General features: G+C 49.3%; 4 protein-coding genes across 4 annotated transcripts; 1 reads left to right on the top strand and 3 right to left on the bottom strand.

The window, feature by feature from the left end:
* Positions 1-3,820: 3,820 nt before the first annotated feature.
* On the bottom strand, positions 3,821-4,165 carry DFJ58DRAFT_810966 (uncharacterized protein). The gene has a single exon (XM_041391449.1). The coding sequence runs from the start codon at positions 4,145-4,147 to the stop codon at positions 3,890-3,892; it is 258 nt and encodes an 85-aa protein (XP_041238951.1). The 5' UTR covers positions 4,148-4,165; the 3' UTR covers positions 3,821-3,889.
* A 3,609-nt stretch (positions 4,166-7,774) lies between these two features.
* DFJ58DRAFT_94337 (glycoside hydrolase family 5 protein) lies at positions 7,775-10,182 on the bottom strand. The gene is made up of 15 exons (XM_041395634.1): positions 9,970-10,182; positions 9,885-9,916; positions 9,771-9,831; positions 9,598-9,721; positions 9,413-9,487; positions 9,262-9,362; positions 9,184-9,208; positions 8,986-9,133; positions 8,650-8,926; positions 8,506-8,598; positions 8,441-8,447; positions 8,347-8,392; positions 8,143-8,297; positions 8,022-8,083; positions 7,775-7,964 (listed from the first exon to the last, which is right to left on the bottom strand). The coding sequence occupies exons 1-15, from the start codon at positions 10,068-10,070 to the stop codon at positions 7,850-7,852; spliced, it is 1,422 nt and encodes a 473-aa protein (XP_041238952.1). The 5' UTR covers positions 10,071-10,182; the 3' UTR covers positions 7,775-7,849.
* A 4,026-nt stretch (positions 10,183-14,208) lies between these two features.
* On the bottom strand, positions 14,209-16,055 carry DFJ58DRAFT_810982 (Cys/Met metabolism PLP-dependent enzyme-domain-containing protein). The gene is made up of 6 exons (XM_041391450.1): positions 15,796-16,055; positions 15,668-15,749; positions 15,308-15,607; positions 15,155-15,256; positions 14,473-15,105; positions 14,209-14,435 (listed from the first exon to the last, which is right to left on the bottom strand). Exons 1-6 carry the CDS (start codon positions 15,858-15,860, stop codon positions 14,340-14,342), a joined length of 1,278 nt encoding a protein of 425 aa, XP_041238953.1. The 5' UTR covers positions 15,861-16,055; the 3' UTR covers positions 14,209-14,339.
* A 2,518-nt stretch (positions 16,056-18,573) lies between these two features.
* DFJ58DRAFT_94450 (uncharacterized protein) lies at positions 18,574-20,583 on the top strand (the record flags this gene model as incomplete). Its single annotated transcript, XM_041395635.1, has 17 exons — positions 18,574-18,659; positions 18,730-18,811; positions 18,865-18,878; positions 18,943-19,051; positions 19,109-19,126; positions 19,179-19,204; positions 19,264-19,289; positions 19,339-19,379; positions 19,433-19,457; positions 19,509-19,520; positions 19,577-19,592; positions 19,641-19,781; positions 19,836-19,895; positions 19,944-19,971; positions 20,028-20,085; positions 20,139-20,344; positions 20,401-20,583. Coding segments are annotated over 17 exons (996 nt in total), but the record flags the coding sequence as incomplete, so codon positions are not given.
* Between the last annotated feature and the right edge of the window lie 3,814 nt (positions 20,584-24,397).

A 24,397-nucleotide genomic window follows, 5' to 3' on the forward strand; every position in this document is an offset into this window, starting at 1 on the left:
TTCAAGCTTACCTTCAATAGTTCGTGTTCATGCGCCTTGCTCGTCGCTGTCGCAATCCTCACGTAGGTAAGTTGTCACGAAACTTGTTGGGTCCGTCTTACACATATTTCAGGAACTTGGCCCAGCAGTCGTCCTCTTGAGTGGTCTGGATGGTCTGGAGAATGAGAACTAGAGGTTTGAAAGCATGTCGCAAATGCAGGTATAGCTTTTCGGACAAGATGTACTGCGCATTGTCTGGACTCCAGCGTCTTTTTGTACACGAGAACATCTGATCTTCCTGCCATTTTCTCGCATTCTGGAGTACCCCATCAAGATCACTTTGTCCACCGCTCCATATTCCCCTCGTATATTTTTCGGTTGCCCTTGCTCTCCCGACATGTGTTGGTTTTGACGAAGAAATTATAGTTCGTGATCGTCTATATTATCTGATACTGCCTTCCTGAAGCCTGGAAGCTCGCAGGCGTTTATACTATGCAATAAACTTTTCAGACAACATTGGCGACACCAACTAGCTACGTAAATGCTATGGTTAATCCAAGAATCAGTAACGATCTCAAGGAATGAGCACTTCCGAGTTGACTGTGGGACCACAGATGGGATTGGGGATCAATGCATTGTCCTAGAACTGTGCGATATGAGACGCTTTTGGATTTGCAGAACCGATATCTTACACGAGTTAGCATCTTGTGCCCCCCGCGTGTTCCATGCTGACGCGTCCAAGTCAGAATCACATGCAACCTCCTCAGTTTCAATTTGTGTGGCGTTCGTCTGGTGTTGACCACCCTATCGCAAACGTACTGCAGCAGACTATCACTAAGTAGAGGACAGCAGGCCGATATGAAGCTCTCTTCACCTTCATTCACCTCCTGTTTTCTCGTCAGACGTCTATAGACTTCGTACAGCCACGGGCTTCACGAGATTGTACATGTGATATCTGTTACGCACTCCAAAACTCGTTCACACTATCAGCTCTCGTCATACAACATGCACCGTCAACATCGTGTGGGACCAATTTGCGTCCACTGCAACTTGACTTGACCTATCGGGCGTCTACGCACCCCTGTTCGGCAGCTCGTCTACAGACTGGCGTGTTTGACAACAAGGTAGTATTCACTAATTCTGATAATGACGATGATTCTACTCTACTGACATCTAAAGCCCATTCAAACCATCACCTGCGCCAGGCTCACATACGACGGCGTCACCAACCCACTCTCACTACTATCATCATCCTCTGGCCCATCCAATGCACTCTGGAATCCTCCACTACATCCGCTCTTCCATCCTCAGGTACTTACGTTGGCTCATGCGTGTCGAGGAATAATTTCCCACAAGGCCCACGATGGCCTACATGATAGACCGAAGGAAGGACTAGTTCGATGCGGGCCGACGACGAACAAGATAAAGTCCACAGCATCCTATCAAAGGCTCTATTGCCCCTGAGAACTTTGTGTTGGTCGTCCGCGGGACCCTTGTGGCCCTGCTACAGCTTGTCTTTGCTGTGTTGAGCTGTCAGCCGTGTTACTGTTCATGCGTCGCATAGCCTCTTCTGCTTCTGCGTCAGTCTCGTGGGGCATGTCGTATCTCTGTAAATTAATGGCAATGACATCAAAAAGGAACATGTATTGGCGATGATGAACTACTCACATCTTCATCACGGCAAGGGGCCACAATGACGGAACGCCTGGAAAGTTTGACAGGAAATAAGCTAAGATTTAAACGCCGGGGCTGGAGGTCGATTGATGGCGACGCATTTGTAAGTCGAGTACGGGAGCGCAGGAAGCTGAATACGCGCAGACGAGGCGGAGATGATGTGTCTGCTGAGCGACGAGGCGTACTTGTGTCGTCACCCCCAGAAGTTATCGCCCTGTCTCAGTGTGAGGCTAGCAAGAACTCAGGAAGGATGAAACTAGGCTCACATATCTCCCCAAGCCTCTGTTGTTGCCTTGCAGTCTAGGTGCAAGAGAGATCTGATGAGATAAATGAGAAAGGGTAAGGTTATTCGCCATTAATTGGCTTACATCCCTAGATCGAACTGCACGTCCCTGATAAAGAAGTCAGAAGAGGTATGAAAGAAAAATAATAATAACTCGCCTTGAGCTTCGCGTTGGACTCTGCATCGCCCTGACCGATGCGCAAACCTATTTAGAAAAGACACTAACGAAAGCAATATACACACGCACGCCAACCCCATGAGCGCGCTTTAGTACTGCTTCCAGGTTCCATACATAGATGTTTCCATTCAGTCCAGAGATAGCACTGGCGAAGTATTGACCATCGGAGGACATGGCAATGGCAGACACTCTATCATCATGCCAGAGTGGGTCTCCGACTTGCTGGTTGGTTTCGAGGTCCCAGATGCGGACTGAGTAGTCTGTTGATGCGCTAGCAAGATGGGATCCATCAGGAGAGAGACAAAGGGATGTGATGTGTTCGGTATGACCCCGAAAAACAACGAGTTCTTCCCCGTCAATCGATTGCCATTTTCGGATGGTGGTGTCATTTGAGCCAGAGAAGATGTATGCGCCATCCTTGGACCAACACAACGACGTTACCCAGTCTTCATGTCTCTTGATCTCGACTAGCAGCTCGCCGTCCTTTGACCACACACGGATTATCTTTTCATCACCGCCACTCGCGAATTTGTCGCCTTGTGGAGAGTATTTGATTGTCCTCACCCATTCATCGCCTCTCTTTATCGGGGGTGCAATTTGTCGACCAGTGGCTGGGTTCCATCGTTGTATAGTGCCGTTTTTTGAATCCGCCTGCTACCTCCGTCCCATTCGGTGACCAATCGAGGCACCACACTGTCCTATTATTCCCCTCCCATGGGTGACCTACCAATTTCCCCTCCTTTATGTTCCACAGCCGGACTGTGCCATCAATGCATCCACCTACGACCATCAATTGATCTGGAGACACTGCTATGTTGATTACATCTCCTTCGTCGCTGCCAAGAGGCTTTCCCACCGGCCGTCCAGCTCTTGTCCACTGGCGGATTTGATAATCCGGGATACTCAATATATTGCCACTGGTGCCCAGGCAGGCAAGTTCATAGCTGTACCTCGAGCTACTACACTTTATGGTGCACTCCGGCATCAAACTCCCTGCTGGAAGTTCCGGTGTTGGTGCCTTCCACGATGCGGTCCGAGTATTGTGGTTGACAAAGTAGGACCGACCGAATGGTGAGATGTGCCATTCGCATCCAGGAATGAGCAGCCCGTGGTAATCTATGCTCAATCATGAGTTCGTCGCTGTCATCACACATTTCATCGCTCACCTAGTCGCACTCCCGGTAAAGGTCGGTGAAATGACATCATGAAGAGTGTCCCATCGCGATATAGTGGAAGTAATCATCAATCTCCATCGTAGACCACATGGGAGGGAGTGCTTCATTCCCTCCTGCTTGACATTGAGTTGGTCAATTGGTTTCACAACATGCTTGCTCACCTTTCCAAAGTGCATCCTGGCGGTGCTGCGCACCATAGGGTGGCGGATTCATTTCGTGCTTCAGGGTAGCAACTGGTCCTAATGAGTCCGAGAGCAGTCTTTGATTTGCCTCTTTCTGTTTCGCTGACATGACGATGATTGGGGACGACGTTAGTGATAATGGAGGTAGTGAAGAGACCTGTTAGACATGCTGTGTCGCATGTTGTACTTGCAGGCGCCCGCTTAGGTGATAATTGATAACCTGTGCAGTAGTAGCCTGAGGATGCTGTAATCTAGGCGTCAATTATCACCTCCACGGTGCAGTGGGTACCCCGTCAGCGCTTCAGCAGGTGCAGGCGGATGTTTGCCACCATTTGCGTATTACGGTAATAAATACCAAGATCTAATCAATGCAACCCATTCGCGCCTTCAGCCGCACCATCACTCACATCAGACGGCGTCACCAATCCACTCCCACACCCACTGTCCTCATCCTCCGGCCCATCCAATGCACCCCTCGAATCCTCCACCAAAACACCAGCCCCTCGATACCCAACGCCTCACGCTCCGCCGGTGGGTTACTCGCATGGGTCATTCGCGCAGGTAACTCCGCAAGACTCTCTACGCCACCCAAACTCTCAGCAAGGGTGAACAGCTCAAGTTTCTGCAGAAGGGCCTCTGCACTTCTTGCACCACCACGTAGACGGAATGAGACCATCCCACCGTAGGATATCCCGCGCGCAAGGCTCAAAGGCGGTAATGTGCTGGGGAACTGTCGTGTGTATGGGCCGAGGGACATGCGTGTGCTGTGCCTGCCCCCAGATATGTAAGTGTGAATTCTAATGTATCACGGTTCTAATCGCCCGAACGCGAAATCCTATTCACCTGAGCAGAACATGCATATGTTACTATGCCGTGATGTGTAAGATAATGTAATGCACGAATCTTGTGTATGTCTACTGCATTTTTCCGTACGTCGCACTGAGGTGTATGGGAGAGAAGGTTGCAGGGTCTGGCTGGAACAAAACGGGGTCGAAGCTCAGATGGGCGCTTTGAATCTCTGGTTTTAAATGCATCGCCGTTGGTGGTGGATATCGAGACAGCGAGTATATCAGCTATGTAGAGCAAATCAGATCCTGGAAATATAACAACGGGAAGAACAGACATCAGTTAAAATGTTTTGGGGGATGTTACGTTGAGTGCCTGATGTACTCCGTGTGCAAAACTCAGTTTGAAACCTCGATGAGGCTGGGGGTGTTGATGAATTGGCTGCAATCCCGTGAGTTGGTCTCAAGGAGATCCCGATTCGTCCATATGCTGCGTAATGTGCATGTGCGTTATGCTTTCATGACTTGTCAGACAATAAGAAAGGTGATGAGAGATGGAAGTGCTTACATTGATCCGGACTCATTGGCAATGATCAATTCTAAACAAAGGGTAAGATCGATTCATTGAATAGAACGGCTCGGGGAAATACTAGTTCGACAGTTTGTAATTAGAAGTTCATATGAGCCAGTGAGAGACGAGACATCATTGCATTGGCTCATGCACGTAAGAAATCACTAGTAAGAACCACAATACTAGCCTCCCCCTCAGACCAACGGAAGGACTAGTTCGATGCGGGCCGACGACGAACAAGATAGAATCCACAACATCCTATCAGAGCTTCTCCTTCTCCAAAATCAGAACTTTGCCTCTGGGCACTTTGTCCTTGAGACGCTTGTGCCCCCCGCTACAGCTTGCACTTGCTGAGTTGAGCTGTCGACATTGTTGCTATTCGTACGTTGCATAGCTGCAGCTGCTTCTGCATCTGACTCGGGGGGTAATGCCATATCTCTGCAAAATGATTTGAGTGATATCACAAAGGGTAGCGATGACAAGTGGCTCACATCTTCCTCACGGCACGGAGCAACATCAACAGGACGCCTGGAGATTCTCACAGGAAACGAGCTGAAATTCCAACGCCGGGGCTCGAGCGGTATTGATTGTGGCGCATTTTCAGGTCGAGTGCTGGAGCGCAGGAAAGCCAAAGAAGTCGTGCGGACGACGCGGAGATGATATGTCTGCCTGAGCGACGAGGCGTACGGTTCGTGTCATCATCCCAGAAGTCATTGCCCTGTCATCAGTGTCAGGCTTGGCAAGAGCTCAGGAAGGAATGAACTGGACTCACATATCTCGCCAAGCCTCTGTTGTTGTTTTGCTGTCTTGGCGTGAAAGAGATCTAATGAGATGAATGAGCAAAGGATCAGGTTATTCGCAATTAACGAGCGCACATCTCTAGATCGAACTACACGTTCCTGATAAAGTGGTCAGAAGAGGTGCGAAAGAAAAGGAAAATAAGTTGCCTTGAGCTTCGCGTTAGACTCTGCACGACCCTGTCCGAGGCATAAAACTATTTAGAAAAGACACTAACAAAAGAAATATACACACGCACGCTGATCCCACGAGCGCGCTTGAGTGCCGCTTCTAGGTTCCACACATAGATTTTTGCATCTAGTTCAGAGCTAGTACTGGCAAAGTATTGACCATCGGAGGACATGACAATGGCCAAGACTTGGTTGTCGTGCCAGAGTGGATCTCCGACTTGCTGATTGGTTTCGAGGTCCCAGATGCGAACTGTATAGTCATTGGATGCGCTGAGAAGATGGGATCCATCAGGAGAGAGACAAAGGGATTGAACGGCTTGGGTATGACCCCGAATAACGACGAGTTCTTCCCCGTCAATCGATTGCCATTTTCGGATGGTGGTGTCATTTGAGCCAGAGAAGATGTATGCGCCATCCTTGGACCAACATAATGATGTCACCCAGTGGTCATATCCCTCGATCTCGATGAGTAACTCGCCGTCCTTTGACCACACGCAGATGATCTCTTCATTACCGCTACAGCTCGCGAACTTGTCGCCTTGTGGAGAGTATTTGATTGTCCACACAGCTCCATCGCTTCTCTTTATTTGGGGTGCAATTTGTCGACCAGTGGCTGGGTTCCATCGTCGTATAAGTGCCGTCTTTGAATCCGCCTGCTACCTCCGCCCCATTCGGTGACCAATCGAGGCACCTCACTGTCCTATTATTCCCCTCCCACGGGTGACCTACCACTTTCCCCTCCTTTATGTTCCACAGCCGGACTGTGCCATCAATACATCCACCTACGACCATCAATCCACCCAGAGACACTGCCATTGTCTCTACGCCTTCGTCATTGTCGAATGGCTTTCCTACCGGCCGTCCCGCTCTTGTCCACTGGCGAATTGAACCATCCAAGATACTCAATATATTGCCACTGGTGCCCAAGCAAGCAAGGTTGTCATTATACCACGAGCCGCCACACTTGATGGTGCACTCTGGCATCAAACTCCCTACTGGACGTTCTGGCGTTGGTTTCTTCCACGATGTGGTCCGAGTGTTGTGGTTGACGAAGTAGGACCGACCGAGGGGTGAGATGTGCCATTCGCATCCAGGAATGAGATCCCCGGGGTGATCTATGCTTGACCGTGAGTTCCTCGCTCTCATTGCACTTTTCATTGCTCACCTAGTCGCACTCCCGGTGAAGGTCGGTGATATGTAGTCATGAAGAGTGTCTCATCGTCATATAGTGGTTTTCCATCTCCCTCCGTCTTAGACCACATGGGAGGGAGTGTTTCATTCCCTCCTGCTTGATATTGAGTAGGTTGATTGGGTTCACAACATGCTGGCTCACCTTCCCAAAGTGCATCCTGGCGGTGCTGTGCACCATAGGGTGGCGGGTTCTTTTCACGCTTCAGGGGAACAACCGATCCTGATAAGTCTGATGGCAGTCCTCGATCTACCTCTCTTTGGTTTGCTGATGTGCTTAACTCGGTCTTTGGATGCGACATGACGATAATTGGGATGTGGGTGATAGTGGAGGTAATGAAGATACCTGTTAGATATGCCGTTTCGCATGCTGTATTTGCAGGCACTCTGCTTAGGTGATAACCTGTGCTGTGATCGCAGGCGCCAGCTCATAGATCAATCGCGGGCCAGCCCTCCGAGTCTACCGTCCCTTACGTGATTCAATCGCACTCTCGTTTCTGTATATTCAGCAAATCGTATTTTCACTGATCGTATGTTCCTGAGACGTTCAGATCAACACGTGCAGTGCACAGTGAGGAATCAACCTTCAGATAACAGTATGCCATCTAATAGGCACTCGAAATGAGTACACTAATATCTACATACAACATCTACATCGGGAAACAAGTGGGCAGCAGAACGGTTGTAGCTCGAATCCTAGTAGACAATCTGCTATAATGACAATGTACACAACTGACAATAGTGAGGTTCGAAGAAGCGCATATATTCAAATTTATCCTTGCACTTCCCACCATTCGTAGTCAACAGGAATCGGTATAGGTACGCTCTGCGCTATCGCTTACTTATGTACTAACCAAGAATGCACATCATGAACTGGTGTCATCAGTGGTCTTGTTCATGTATGAAACGCACACGTTCGGATCATGGAGCGCCGCAGGGTCCTGGGTCAAGAACCCAAGTTTCAACCCCTCAAGGTAAGACCTACACAGACAGCCGTCCGATCAATAGTAAAGCACCCCAGGATGCGTCATGACTAACCATTGCCTTGCAAGGGCGTTCCCGTCAGTACGGTTCGATATTTCGATTTTGAAGTTCCAGTACTGAAGTATCCAAGTTCTTCCTTGAGCAACGTCTCGATCAAATGCAATTGGACACATACAATCCATCCAGCACTTTTACTATACGCCAACTTCTGTGCGTCAGCCCACTTGCAGAGGAACTCGTCCGTGGCATCGAACTGTGTCGCAAGTTCCCACTCTCCGAACCAGAGCGGAGAGTTACCGACCGCTGCGTCAGCCTGGAGACGTTTAAAATCTTTACCAGAAATGAGTATGTCATTGCTGAACTAACGAAAAAGACGCACTGCAGATACTGCTCATGTAAGATGTCGGGTCAGGATCCGCAATTCCCTATAAAAATATTAATGTAAAGCGATAAGGTACATGCACATGACATACGCCATGCCTGTAAAGAGAAGATTAAGAAAACCACGAAAACTTGATGTAGTCAACTGCACACTCACGAGTAAGACACATGGTTGTCATAAGCTTGGGGGCCAATCGCCACGTCAGCTGGGTTAGAGGGGTTGTTGTGTTGGTAGTTCACATCCATGAAGCTATGCATACCATCGTCAATGTATCTTAGCAAGGACTTGTGGTGAACTCACTTCGCCACTAATGGAGGACCGGACTGCTTGAAGGGTGATGCTTCCAATGTAGTCTGCAAACCACTCGCTGCTCCAATCTCTCGTAAAATTGGAACGGCTTCTAAAAGTGCTGCTTGCACCTCCGTCGAGATTCCAGTTGCTGAAGATGTCGCAATCAGTGCAGCGGTGAAGTTGTTCGAAACGGACGGTGATACCGATACCGATAAATTGGATGATGGCACAGATATTCCGAGTGTGAGCTCAATTGCACGGGTTATTTGGACGAAGTTCTTTTGGACTGTACGAAGGTTCAGGAATTGTGAGGGTACAAATAAAAGAATGATGAGTGATACATACAAGTGCCATAGTCAGGTGTGTTAGTCGCGTCTGTAATGGGGTCATTGACTGCCTCGATCGCAAAGACATTTCCAAAAACAGGGTCCAGGTGAGAAAACACAGTCATGACCGCTGTCCACACCAGTGCACGGCGGTAGTTGTATGGAGTCTATATAAGAATTTGTAGTTGTTGCTTTTACCAGCTGCAAAATAACCCACGTAGAATTGAACATCGGTAGTACAACTGGTAAAAATCACTCTCAGTACAGAACAGATAGCAAACAAACGAGAACTTACTCTCCAGTGAACATTTGCCCAGGCATTTGAACCCCGGGTAATGCGTGATGATCCAGGATCACTTGGATCCCGGCATCTTGCAGCCAGCTCAAGCCCCGACGCTACACCCTCGAGTTTAACTAGAGACTTGAACCACATCAGAGCTTCTCACCAAATAATTAAGACCACCCCGAGGGTATGATTCGTTCGGCCTATCGACTAAAGCCTCCACAATCCAGTACCCCAGCTATGAATGAACGCGTTGCATAACACATTCAAGTTTGCACGGAATAAAGCAGATCAAACCGTCCAACGCGTGTTTAGCCAAGTTCGCCGTGCACCTTATAATCAACTCACAGGAATCCTGACGGTGTTGATACCGGCCGCCTTCAGTGTATTGACATCGTCTTGCGTAAACCATGTGTCCCAGTGTTGAGCGAATGTAGTGTCAACGGTGTCAGGATACGCCTTTGCAAACGACCTAGAACAAATTAAATTTCACATACACACAGTGTAGAATTGGAACGTACGACTCAGATGCAATGCACGTCGAACAAACTTCGCATTCCTGTCCACCCATATCCGACCACTCTGAAGAAACTTGTTCAGTGAACGCGTATTTGCAAAGTCCGTTGGTTTATCACCTTGAGGAAGCATCCATGGCTCTAGGACTAACCTGCGCTGCCACTTGAGTTAAATAGTTGGTTGGAGGCGCATAGGATCGCTTACCATGAACCCAAATTAACACCATGAATGTGAGCTGGTTGCCCAGCCCACGCGCGGGCAACAAGCGTGCTTGAGAGCACCAAACCTGCAAGGATACGCCTCATTGTACAGTTATTAGTCCGGTGAGAGAATACGATCCAAGGAACCAGCTTCAAAAGAAGTCTCGATTTATATCTGGTCCAGGTCGATGTAGCAGGTCAGAGCAGGCCATACAGGTGTGAATCTCGAAGCGCATGGCCATTGATTACTTTGAAAAAGACCCTGAAACTCATTGTATATCTCCGAGTCGTCGTGGGTGGGTCTGAGGCGATGGAGACCGTCTCGACGCGTCAAACAAAGCCCGACTCGCCGTTACGCCTAATAGACGTGCGATAGTGACATAAATCAACTTTTTGCCAGTATGATCTCAGTTGGGGGCAGCCATTCACTCGATCGCAAGTCATCATGATGCTGTCGGTGCCACATGTATAGTATATGTTACTTCTTTCAAAGGTCAGTTGAGCTATCAAAATGTTATGACTATAATAACTATACCTGGCTTCCTCTGCCCTTTCCGTTCTCCTAGTCATCTTTAAACGATGCAACCCCGAACACACCTGTATCAGTCTGCATCTCTGTGTTAATATTACAGCCATTTGCGGCAGAACGCTAGGCCAGTCCCCATAAAGAATGGAAAAAAACAAGTCAACCGTAAAGCGGCCCAGGCGGCGCCAGGCCAAGTCAAATTTCAACTTCCGACAATCAACCGTCTGCAGAACACTATTCCAGTGGACCGGTGAGTTCTTGCTGGCGAATAGGCTGAATCATTATACATGATTCACCCCGGCCGCGTGCTCGTTTCTGCATCTAGCCCTAACACCAACGGGTACAGGATTCAATGCAGCCCATTCATACCGTGATCAGCCGCACCAGGCCCACCATCGCTCTCATCCAACTCACCCACTACCCTTGGTCTATCGACGCATCTCTCAAATCCTCCGCCAAACCCCAATCCTACAGCTCAAGCGCCCCAGCCCCTCATATGATACCCAATGCCTCATGAAGTAGAATATTCCTGTAAACCGTTTGTTTCGATATTCGTCCGCTCCGTTGCTTTCAGACTTCTCATCCTTTCAGTCATAGTGAACGCAACGGCAGCCTTTCTGACACCCGCCGTACCATACAGCCAAATGATCCCACTCGTTGTCTCGGTTATCCAGTAATCGTGTGATAGAGTTGAAAAGCTCTACGTGGGTCCCTTCCAGACATGAAGGGACGTTCATGGAATCTTCATATGACCGGGGACTACCAGGAAGTGCTACTGGGGTCAGAGAGTGAAACACTGACATTGAACCGAACTCATTGATGTTGAACTGCAATACGAATGGTGAGATTGATCATTAAATTGAACAGTTCGCGAAATACTAGTCGGGTTCGACACTGGTGGCAGTTGTGGTTAGAAATTATACCATGGGCCACGGTTCGTCGAGTTTCCTTGACCTCTACCTTAGTATGCTAATGAAGCCTGCTGGTAGAACTACTTTTCGTCTTCACTTGAGAAGCTAGTGTATGGCTTTCATCTACAAGTACATGGACAAGTAAAATGCAACACCTACGAGGTGTATAAATGGGTACGAAATAGTCTGTAACGCCCACAACTTAGAGAAAAACATTGAAGCAACTAGTTTAGTAGACGACATCATGACTGATGAGAGGTGGGACGACGACGACCAAAGAAAAATCCGCAGCAGCTCACTTCATAAGAAATATGTCCCATTCCACTGCCCGTGCCTTGCGTTTCCGTTGGTCGTCCTCTGAGACACTTGTATCCCCGGCACAGCGTGAGGTTGACCTGCTTGTGTCGAATTGCCAGCCTCGTTGCCATTGGTACGTTGCATAGCTGCAGCCGCTTCTGCGCGGGCCATTTCTGCTGCGGTGGGAGGGGAAACGAAAATTCTCTACAAATATATTGATTTCAATGATATCAAAAGGAGCGATGAAAGCCACTCACATTCTTCTTGCGACCGGCAGCTACTTCAATGGTGCGTATAGAGCTTCCTGCTGAAAATAAGTTAAAATTCCAACTCCGGGGCTCAAGCAGTATTGATTGCGGCGCATTTGCAGGTCGGGTGCTAGACCGCAGGAAGCCGAAGAAGTCACGCAGACGACGCGGAGATGATATGTCCGCTGAGCGACGAGGCGTGTGGTTTGCGTCATCACCCCAGAAATCATTGCCCTGCATCAGTGTCAGGCTAGCAAGAGGCAGGAAGAAAGAACTAAACTCACATATCTCGCCAAGCCTCTGTTCAAGTTGTTGTTTTGCGGTCTAGGCGTGAAAGAAATCTAATGAGATAAATAAGCGAAGGATCAGATCAATCGAAATTAACTAGCACACATCTTTATATCGAGGTGCACATCCCTGATAAAGAAGTTAGAAGAGGTATGAAATAAAATAAATAAAAACTCGCCTTGGGCTTCGCGTTGGACTCTGCATCGCCCTGACCGATGCGCAAACCTATTTAGAAAAGACACTAACAAAAGTAATGTACACACGCACGCCAATCCCACGAGCGCGCTTGAGGGCTCCTTCCAGGCTCCACACATAGATTTTTGTATCTGGTCCACAGATAGCACTGGCAAAGTATTGACCATCGGAGGACATGGCGACAGACCAGACTTCGTCGTCGTGCCAGAATGGGTCTCCAACTTGCTGATTGGTTTCGAGGTCCCAGATGCGGACTGAGCAGTCCATTGATGCGCTGAGAAGATGACATCCATCGGGAGACAGACAAAGGGATTTAACGGCTCCGGTATGACCTCGAAAAACGACTAGTTCTTCCCCGTCAATCGATTGCCATTTTCGGATGGTGGTATCATTTGAGCAAGAGAAGATGTATGCGCCATCCTTGGACCAACATAGCGACATCACCCAGCTGTCATGTCCCTTGATCTCAATGAGTATCTCGCCGTCCTTTGACCACACGCGAATAATATTTGCATCACTGGTGCTCGCAAACTTGTCGCTTTGTGGAGAGTATTTGATTGTCCACACAGCTCCATCGCTTCTCTTTATTTGGGGTGCAATTTGTCGACCAGTGACTGGGTTCCATCGTCGTAGTGCCGTCAGTTGATCCACCTGCTACCTCCGCCCCATTAGGTGACCAATCGAGGCACCTCACTCTATTCCCCTCCCATGGGTGACCTACCACTTTCCCCTCCTTTATGTTCCACAGTCGGACTGTGCCATCTCCACATTCACCTGCAACCATCAATCCATCCGGAGACACTGCTATTGTGAATACGTCTCCTACGTCGCTGCCGAGAGGCTTTCCCACCGGCCGTCCATCTCTTGTCCACTGGCGAATTTGAGAATCCAGGATACTCAATATATTGCTACTGGTGCCCAGGTAGGCAATTTCATGGCTGTACCACGAGCCACTACACTTGATGGCGCACTCTGGCCTCAAACTCCCTGCTGGAAGTTTTGCTATTGGTTTCTGCCACGATGTGGTCCGAGTCTTGTGGTTGACAAAGTAGGACCGACCGACTGGTGAGATGTGCCATTCACATCCAGGAATGAGATGCCCGGCATCATCTATGCTTGACCGTGAGACTCTCGCTCTCGTCGCACTCTTCGTCGCTCACCTAGTCGCACCCCCGGTAAAGGTCGGACATATGTCATCATGAAGAGTGTCCCATCGCGATATAGTGGAAAGTAATCATCAATCTCCATCTTAGACCACATGGGAGGGAGTGCTTCATTCCCTCCTGCTTGACATTGAGTGCTTTCCAAAGTGCATCCTGGCGGTGTTGTGCACCATAGGGTGGCGGATCCTTTTCCCGCTTCAGGGGAGCAACTGGTCCTGATGAGTCTGACAGCAGTTCTTTATTTACCTCTTTCTGTTTCGCTGACATGATGATGATTGGGGACGTTAGTGATAGTGGAGGTAATGAAGAGACCTGTTAGATATGCTTTTTCGCTTGCTGTACTTGCAGGCGCCCGCTTAGGTGATAATCGATAACCTGTGCAACAGATGATGCTGTGACCTAGGCGTCAATTCTTACTGGAGTCCATGGCGTAGCTTGGTCAGTACTTGCGGTAGAGTGTTGTCGAAGGCAGCGTTCAACATCAAGTCGAGGCTATACCAGCTTCTGTCTGCCAGAGGCAGGCACATTTCCAGCCGCGCCAGTCCTCCGATATACACATGATTCAGCCGCACGCTCTTGAAATTCTGCATATCCAGTGTATTACATTTCACTGATCGCATGTTCTCGAGACGTTCAACGGAGCTTGTACATTGATGCACAATGAAAAGTTAACCTACACAATAGTATACCATCTAGTTACTAATAGGCATATAAACGATTACGGTAATAAATACCAAAATCTACAATCAATGCAGCCCGTTCGCACCATCAGCCCCACCAACCCCATCATCACTCACATCAGACGGCGTCACCAGCCCACTCTCGCACCCGCTATCCTCATCCTCCAGCCCATCCAACGCATCCCCTCAAATCCTCCACCAGATCATCCGCCTCCTCAATCCCACAGCTCAGGCGCACCAATCCCTCAATACCCAATGCCTCGCGCTCTGCTGCCGGGATACTCGCATGGGTCATCCGCGCAGGTAACTCTGCAAGACTCTCTACACCACCCAAACTCTCAGCGAGCGTGAACAGATTCAATTTCGGCAGAAGGGCCTCTGCACTTCTTGCACCACCACGTAGACGGAATGACACCATCCCGCCATAAGGTATACCGTGCGCAAGGGCCGATGCCGATAGGGTGCTGAGGAACTGCTGTGTATGCGGGCTGAGGGAGGCGCGTGCTAGGGCGTGTAGCGGGTGCGAGGCAAGACCGGGGTAGATGACGTGCTCGACGGCGGGGTGCGAAGTCAGGAAAGAGGCGACGCGAAGTGCATTCAGACCGTGAGCCTTCATCCGCACCGCGAGAGTTTTGGCGCCCCGCTGGGCGAGCCAACAGTCAAATGCACTCGGGACGGCGCCGTGGGCATTTTGGAGGAAGCGGAGCTTTTGGACGAGGTCGTCGTAGTCTCTGTCTGGTGTGGACAAGGAGGGGACGATGGCAGCGCCCATCACGACATCAGAATGGCCATTAATGTATTTGGTTAGGGAGTGAATGACAATGTCAGCGCCCTGTAGGAGTGGGGGAGCCATAGAACGGAGAGAGGAAGGTGTTGTCTACGAGCACGAGCGGCTTTGATGGAGCCTGGCGCGCAAGACCTACTATGCGCGGAATATCAATTAGTCGGAGGGTGGGATTTGTTGGTGATTCGATCCAAATAAGCTGAAGGGTTCGTGTGAGTGGCTGGCTAAATTTAAATGCTGGAAGACAAACCTTGGTATTCTCCCTTATAGCACCTAGTATTTCATCGTCTGCTGCGTTCTCCAGGTCTAGAAACGTCGTCTCGGTACCCGTAGTTTCCTTCGCAACCCTCGTCATGTACCTAAACGTACCGCCATAGACATCGTTCACACTTAGGACGTGCGCGTTTGGACCCAGAGACTGCAAGATAGTTGCTGTCGTGGCACTACCAGAAGCGAACGCTATAGCGTGTCCTGCGCCTGCTTCCAGGCCTACAAGGGTGCGCTCTAATGCATCACGGTTTGGATTGCCAGAACGAGAATATTCAAAACCCTATCCACCATACACGTCATGAGTATCCTACGGCATGGCAGTAAAAGACATTGAACCAACCTTGTGTACACCTACTTCATCTTGCTTATATGTCGTGCTAAGAGATATAGGAGGGATGACGGCGCCAGTTGTAGGGATCTGGCTCTGAACCTATATGGATGGCTCGCGTAGAAAAACCGTGCTCAGACGAGCGCTTCAAGTGATGCTTCACGCCATTTGCATGGCCGTTGGTGGCGGAAATGGAGATGGTCATATCACACTGGGGTATCAATTACGTGGGGTAAACCTGAAGTAGAAGATAAAGGTGCGGGAAAATGGAGGCTGAGCGATGCAGAAATAGGTAAGCCTTTATATGTACGCACGCCAGTAATTTAAAGAGAGAAATTTTACCTCCATTGCAACTGCTTGGGATGATTAATGATTGCGCAATGCGAGCTCGATGGCGAAGTCGCTGACAAAGCGCTTGCAATCCTGTCTGACTCATCTCCTTAATCATGGTCTTCCGCAAGCTTCCGTATATGCCCGATTGTCACGGTATACCGTATGGCGCATGCTGGCAGTGTACACGCAGTCCATAATAACCTCGCGAACTTATCAGTAGGAGAAGATCTTCTGGGCTGGTCACGTTCGTGGCATACCGATCGCGTGGCGGGCGCCAATCACTATTTTAGATCTCGAATTGTGCTGTACTGGTGCTAAGTATATCAGCTTTTCTCACAGCAGGTGTCTGGAGTCGGAAGATGCCATCGAGCCTAGGTCTGTGACATGACAGCTCGCAGGACCATAGATGAATGAAGACGGTCGTTCCTTCTATACTGCAGTAAGGTTACCTTGACGACTTTGCGGCATCATATACATATTTGAAAGGGCTCACCTTCCATATCTTTGTTCGATCTTATGGCCCGACTAGGCTCCGGCAAAATGACAATGTACCGCAATACCAAACTTCAAGCAGGTACCTTCCGATAATTGTTGCGGTATGTATGATAATTTACTCGGATAACACCACGCACTCATAAGGATAACATACTAATTCATAAATAGTAGTTTGAAGCTTTCCCGCTAATGGAGAATATTGGCGGCTGTGGCTAAAGTGCGTCATTTAGCATTTCCATTAACAATGATGCAACTACCAACCACGAAACCTGAATAGGACAGGTGACGATATGCAGCTCTTCATTATCGGAATCTTTCCGAGATGCCTGGAACTGCGGACGGTAGATGCCTTGGCGCACTTGAAATTCGGAAGGATCAGTGATGTCTGCATTGGTGTGCCCGGCGATGAATGCTAGCAAATTCTTGTTGGGGTGCCATGAGAAGGCAAGGATAAAAGGTATCAGCGTTGATGTTTTCGCTGTACAAGGCGCCAAGACAATTGCATGCAGGAAGGGCAGAAAAAATGATGACCAAATAACTTACATGTACGCCAAATATTCATCATCAATTAATTAATGATCACTCGTCGAGGACGTTCAAGTTGGATCCGCCTTCCAGCACTCAGGCTAGTGCGCAGTTGCATTGGAACAACATCTTTGGGACCCGATCGAGACAAAGCAGGGCATTCGGTCGCTGGCAATTGCAAGCTGAGCACTCCTTCCTTGCAGCTGACCGAACTCCTGGATTATCGTTACTTTCCATCCACTTCAAGGCATACCCCGCTTCACCAGGCTGTTCATGTTCGTTATGTCTCTTGGATGCTATCTCTCATGGGCCTCCAAAGAATGTGATTCATCCAGGTTTAGTTCGAACTTTACCAGGTTAGCAAATATGAAGAATGTCTTCGGCGGCGCACACTTCCGTAGTCTTCTGATCGACATATCTGGCGGCTTGTAATGGGCGCATCTTACTACCTGCGAGTCCATAAAGGGTATGGTCTGAATCTCATGAGGCCATCATTTTTGGTGCATCTACAATGGAACACGCCCGTCGGATCATTTGTATTGATGCACCTTCGCAGAATCATGCCAAAGAACGCTAGCAAACGATTCCCGCGTGTCTTTCTATGATGCTAGGGCAAATCCTTGGATCCTTGGAACCGCTTGCCATGGCTCCATCGATTCAGTTGTATTTTCGGACGACCATTACAGTCGACGATGCCGTCGAGTCACTATACTCGCTTCTCACCGGCATTACCAATTCTTAACATATCCCCTCTACTCGCCCCGTTCACAACTTTTTCAAAGAAGAGTCACGGAGTCAGTTCTTCGTCGATATTTGCGTTACCTTAACTCGACGTTAGTACACCCACACTTGCTTGTGTGGTCTTGCTCCCGGCAATCACCAGCTAATACATTCAAGCCTGTTGCATGATCGGGGGTCACGCGTCATGAACCATACTAAGTTACAGTACGATTACTTGTATTTTGTCATGTGAAGCACCAGCGCTAATAATGCTGATACAGATACAAACCACACGTCTTGACTCCGCTCGTACATCAGCATTCAACCTGTAAATGCGATGTGCGGAGTTCTTGTGAGATCCCCGATCATCGCCCCTTAACTTCCCCTTTTAATGAGATCAAACAGCCATCTTTAGAGACACGGCATTGTGAGGCGGGCATGAAGGCCGACAGTTCAATGTAACCAAGTCAAGCTGCAACGGCAGCACGGCGGTCTCAAGTGTGTGTGCAGGGATGGCCGACACAAACAGATGGTTCACCTACTCATTTCCATACGACGATATGCCATTTTTCACCACCCTCCGACTTCTAGTTCTGGAGCGAAGTGACCAAGTGCCTTCCTTTCGGTATTGCTAAAAATGGCTGATATGCTTGTTGGAACAACATCAATATCACGATCACGTCTGTTCCCGATATCAAACCTTGTGTCTCGTTGTGCAGGAAGTGCTCCAACCATCAGCGCAAGAAGCTATAATTGACGTTGGAATAGATGGCAATGCAGTACGCTGATTGTGAGTTATATAGATAAATGTACCATTGATGGAATTTGTTCGACCAGCAATCATGTCTTCTTCTGCGCAGGACCCCTTGCCACAAGTTGACCTGGGGAACACATTTGGAGCACTTTTTATTGGGGTCGTCCTTTCAGCAGTGTTCGTAAACTATTTTCTCATCACACAATCAATACTGAATACTTGTCGCCATATTATATCTCACAAATAGTCTCTTTGGTCTGACTAACGTTCAAATCTTCATCTACTTCCAAACACATAAAGACACGAGGATGACAAATTTCAAGTTGATTGTACGTATATCATGCTGTTCTATCTTTCAGTTCAGTCATTGACGCTACGTCAGGTTATCTGGCTTTGGTAGGTGTCCCTTCGATTACAATTGCTGAACACTGCAATTTTACGCTGTACCCTGATATTTTAGGATAACTGATGCTCTACACCTGGCATTGATCACACATTGCGTCTACTATTATTTAGTGACCAACTACGCGAACTTCAGTGCGCTCACAGAAATCGTGTGGAGTTTTAAAGTGAGTTTCCTACTTTGGCCCTCTACGCAGCCTGGTAACACTTATGATATCGAGCAGCTTCAGGTAATATTCGATGTAAGTCATTTCTCCTGAACTCTGAGATTCGCATCAGACATGCATTTAACAGGTTCTCATCGTTGATACGGTACAATTGTAAGTTCGATATGCAATGTTACACGCAATATTTTAATTGGTGCTGTCTCGATCTATAGTTCGTATGTCTATCGCATATGGATAGGTATGTTATTCCTAGTGATGATTTGTTTTCACTAATATGACGAATCTAGTCAGCAAGGGCCGATCCAGAGTTCTCTGGGCTGTAATAATGGTAGGTTTGCAGTCAGTGCTCGATGGTATATCGTTTTGTTGACACGCTGTCAGTGCATAGTCGTGGTCCTATCAGCAGGTGAGTCTGTCACTGGAAATACCCTTCATTCGATCTTAAAAACCTATTCAGGTGTCTCCATCCGTAAGACTTCAGTGTTACTACCTTTGTTATTTACTCATCAGCCAACGCAATGACAGCTCTCATTTTGGCGCAGTGAGTCAGATAGCTTCCGAACTTCGCGAAATTGCTGATAGCCAGTAGATATCGGAGCCACGTGTTCCAGGACATAGTTGCGACCGAGTGGGCGAGTTACCTGACTTTGGGCTCGGCTACCTTCAATGATATCCTTATTGCGTCATCGTTATGCTATCTCCTCGCTACTTCTCGTACTGGATTCTCTAGGTAAGGAGCAGCTCGTTCACTATCGCGATCTGATATACTAACGTGGTCATTTAGTACCGATTCTTTGGTAACAAAGCTCGTTTCTTATACCATTAGTACAGGCTGTCTGACGAGGTATTCATCTCTCCAACACACCGCATACCTCGACTAATATGTCTGCAGTGTTTGTTCAATAATAGCTGTAATTACTGTGAGGTTCCTTCTCTTGCACTGTCCATGATTGACGTCTCAGACAACCACCTATAGTGCGCGGTGATGCCGAATAACTTCATCTTTCTCAGTATAGCATTCTTAGTGACGAAATGTAAGATCAATACATTCTCTCAGGATCGTGCTGACCAGCGGTACGGTTTCAAGTATACGTGAACTCGTTCATGGCACTTCTGAACGCAAAGTACTACCTACAGGCCAACACAGGCAGTGTGGGTTCTTCCGAATTTCGTGTCCGCCATGACGTTTACCGCCCCGAGCTGCGCATTAACACGTCGCAAGACGATAAGCCTCAAACAGATGTGTCCGATGATGTAGTGTTGCATCCCGCTCGACCCATCCAGGCTGTCATGGTTAGTGATTGTATTATTGTTGATACGAGAGGGCTAATGACATAGTTTATCCACAGTGGCCAACGACGGGGAAGATGGAAATGGATTCTTTGTCATTGGCGTGATAGACTAGTAGTTATTTGTGCGTTTCCTCGCGAGTAGCGCTCACAAATAACTTATGAGTTCGAAGTAAATTATCACTCCCTATTTTTACCTACCATATTTATGGACGTACTTCAATTGGTAGCTGTGAAACATCGACATTCTGTCTGAGACTTGCATGTCATATGACCTGGACTGTCCCAAGCCACGGCTCCTGATCTTGTACGTTCGTCCGTACTCTCCTGCTAAGCATTTGTATAATTCAGTGGTCGCGGCGGTATCCAGCTTGGCCAAACACCCAACTTGGGCCCTGAGCCCGAGGCCATATGCGTGTCGTTCGTTGATGTGGCTAAAGTGCGTCATTTAGCATTTCCATCAACAATGATGCAACTACCAAACATGTGCATGAGAGCCTGAATAGGACAGATGATTATTAAAGGTGAGAACTAGACACGAGCCTCAGTCACGGGTAAAGAGACTAAATTGGTGTACTACTACGAACCTAGACACGAGCCTATGAATGCATATAGTGAGTACAATGATATAACGAAGAGAGGGAACTAACAATACTCACCTCAGTCACGGGTAAAGAGACTGAGGTGAGTTGACGGTTGCTCGATGTCTTAAGTAGGATGAAAAAGGGGAAAAGGAGTCAGGTACTGTAAGGTGTCTCTGATATATATATGTCACTTGTCGTGACGTCTGGGTGGTCAGGCGGACGCTATAGGCTGCTCTTGACACTCCCACTCGCCGGACCAACCGGACGACAGAGCCCCATCTCCTCTCGATGACGCGCCACGGCCGGACGAGGCAATGCCTTCGTGAGGCTATCAGCCAGCATCTCCGACGTTGACTTGTATTCGAGTTTGATCTGATTAGTGTCGATGAGGCTGCGGATGAGATGGTAATGGACACGGATGTGCTTAGCCTTCTCGTGGAACTTGGGGTTCTTGGATAGGGCGAGGCTAGCTTGGTTGTCACCATAGAGGAGAGGGGGATCATATAGGTCCGGGTCGACGCGGAAGTCGTGAAGTAGTTGGATGAGGTATAGCGCCTCGTGGGAGGCATTCGAGAGTCCAATATACTCTGCTTCCGTTGTTGACGTCGCAACAACAGACTGCTTTTGAGCCTTCCAGCTGACGGGACCACCAAACAGCTGATAGACGTATGCGCTGGTGGACTTACTGTCATCACGGTCTGCAGCATAGTCTGAGTCAGAGTGGCCGATGAGGCCCTCATCATTTAAGCCGAAGACGAGGGTGAGGTCCGCTGTACCACGGATGTACCGAAGCAGGTGCTTGAGCTGATGGTGATGTTCAATGCCAGGGTTCTCCATGTAGCGAGAGAGGCAGGACACAGCAAACGCGATATCGGGGCGAGTTGTCCTCATGGCATAGTTGAGCTCACCGATGGTGCGGCGGTAGGGAATGGATGCAATGGTGATCGCCTCGTCTACAGTGGGGGCTCGAGTGGCCTTCTGGAGTACGATTCCTGGAGTCATGGGCGTGCCAACTGGGTTACACTGAGACATTCCCGCATTCTCCAGGAAGTTCTCCAGGTAAGTCTTTTGGCTGATGGATAGGAGGTGTTTCTCGCGATCACGAGTGATATACATGCCGAGAAAATGTCTGGCGGGGCCAAGATCTGCGAGGTCGAAGCGTTGCTTGAGCTGTTCTTTGAAGGAGTTGAGGTAGTCGCGAGAATTCGACGCGGTAAGCATGTCGTCGACGTATACGACGAGCCAGATAACTCTGTCTCCTTCGTGGAGGACGTACAGACTGTGATCAGCCTCGCTTCGAACGAATTTGAAACCTTCTTTCCGCAGATACTCATCAAGTGTTTGATTCCACTCATAGCCCGCCTGCTTCAACCCATATAACGCCTTCTCCAGCTTCCAAACCCAGTCCGGATGTTCTGGGTCCTCGAAGCCAGCTGGCTGCTTGAGGTATATGTCCTCCTTGAGTTCAGCGTTAAGGAAAGCCGTACGTACGTCCATTTGATCCAGCTCAAGGTCAAACTTTGCAGTGAGTGCGAGGAGGATTCGGACAGTGTCGTACTTAGCGACAGCTGCGAATGTCTCCGTATAGTCGATCCCCTCAACCTGAGTGTAACCCTGGGCGACGAAGCGGGCCTTGTGCCGAGTGACGTTGCCGTCCTCGTCTGACTTCACAGAGAATACCCACCTGGATCCAATGGCCTTCCTACCTTCTGGAAGTGGCATCAGGCGGTGAGTCTTCAAGTCCTGCATGGACTGCAGTTCCGACTTGCAGGCGTCTGACCACAGTGGCCATTCAGGTAGGGTTCGTGCCGTGTTGATGGAGTTTGGTATGATAGGTTTGGGAGGTGTAGGGATGGAAGGCGAGGGCGAAGGTGTGGGTGTAGGAGTGGAAGGTGCGTTTGTTGATGTGTGCATTGTGGATTCGATTGAGTCTGGTGCAGGCTCTGCTGGTACTGGTACGTAGGTCCAACGCTCGGCTACGGGGACGCGTCTGGTGGGTATGGCCGTTGTGCTGGGTTCGCTTGGGTCAATGTGATGGGTTGGCTGGCGCTGTCGTGCACTTCGGCGAGGAGCTGGTGCATCAGGAGGCGGAGCTGGTGGTGCGTTGGGAGGCAGAGCTGGTGGTGCGTTTTGCGCATTTGGCACATTTGGTGGTGCGTCTGTGTCTGCGTCTGGTGGGCCATTTCCTCCCACTGATACCTGCGGCACAGCAGTGACAGCAGGGGTCACTGGCGGCTCACCAGATGGAGGGGCATCTCCCACTGAGGTGCTGACAACAGGTATGGGGTTAGCAGCACCCACAAGCAAGTGTAGGGGGGACGAAGTAGGGTCACCGTAGAAGACGGACTCATCAAAGTGTACATGACGAGACCACACAACACGCTTAGCTGACATGTCCCAGAGGACATAGCCAGCGTTCCGTACGTGGCCTAGCAGGAAGCAACGACGAGAGACGAACTCGTACTTGCGGCGGGTGTCGTCAGGGATGTGGGAGTAAGCAAGGCAGCCGAATGGGCGCAGGTAGGCGATGTCAGGCTTGCGGCCATAGAAGGCCTCAAAAGGAGAACGGCCACCAAGGGCCAAGGAGGGAAGGACATTCTTGATGTGCGCCGAGTTCAGGATCGCCCAACCCCAGAAAGAACGAGGGAATCCGCTCTGGTGGTGGCAGCTGAGGGCGCGGGTCACGACAGTTTGGTGACCGCGCTCCACAACACCATTCTGCTGGGGTGTGTAGGGCATTGTCACCTCATGCTCGATCCCCCGATCCTGTCAAGTACTGAAGGAATTCTTGCGACACGTACTCCCCGCCATTGTCACTACGGAGGCAGTTTAATACGTCCCCCAGACTGCGTCTCCATCCAAGGTACGAACTTCCTGAAGAGCTCGAAGACGTCGGATTTCGCCTTCATGAGGTACACCAGGGAATACCAGGTGTAGTCGTCAGTGAAGACAATGAAGTAGGAGTCACCTGAGGAGGAGGTGACGTTCACGGGCCCCCAAACGTCCGAATGCACAAGCTCAGCAGGGGCAGAAGCGCGCCGCGCAGAAGTGGGGAAAGGTGAGCGTTTGTGCTTGCCCATGATGCATGACACACAATGAATGGCGTCGGCACCATCACTAACAGGAAGGAGGGATGCAGGGTCGATGGAGATGCCATCAGCATGCTCACTAGCCTTCAGGACAGTCGAGAAGCCGGCGTGACCCAATCTTCGATGCCAAGTGTGCAGGGACAAGGCAGCGGAGGACTGATTTGACAAGCATCGCGGATGCATCAGCGTTTCTGGTAGCGTATGTAGCGTCGAGCATGTACAGCCCATTATGAGGGTGAACATGAGCAAGTGGTGGCCCTTGGCCATCGTTAGCACTAAGCATGCCTCCTTTGGAGGTAGAGATGAAGGAAATGCGTTCAGACGCGAGACACGACACCGAAATGAGTGTGCACCGGAGGTCAGGGACGTGGAGGAAGTCAAAGT

This window comes from Suillus subalutaceus (genome assembly GCF_016647625.1).
Source record: "Suillus subalutaceus strain FC151 chromosome Unknown DFJ58scaffold_137, whole genome shotgun sequence".
In the NCBI taxonomy this organism is placed as follows: domain Eukaryota; kingdom Fungi; phylum Basidiomycota; class Agaricomycetes; order Boletales; family Suillaceae; genus Suillus; species Suillus subalutaceus.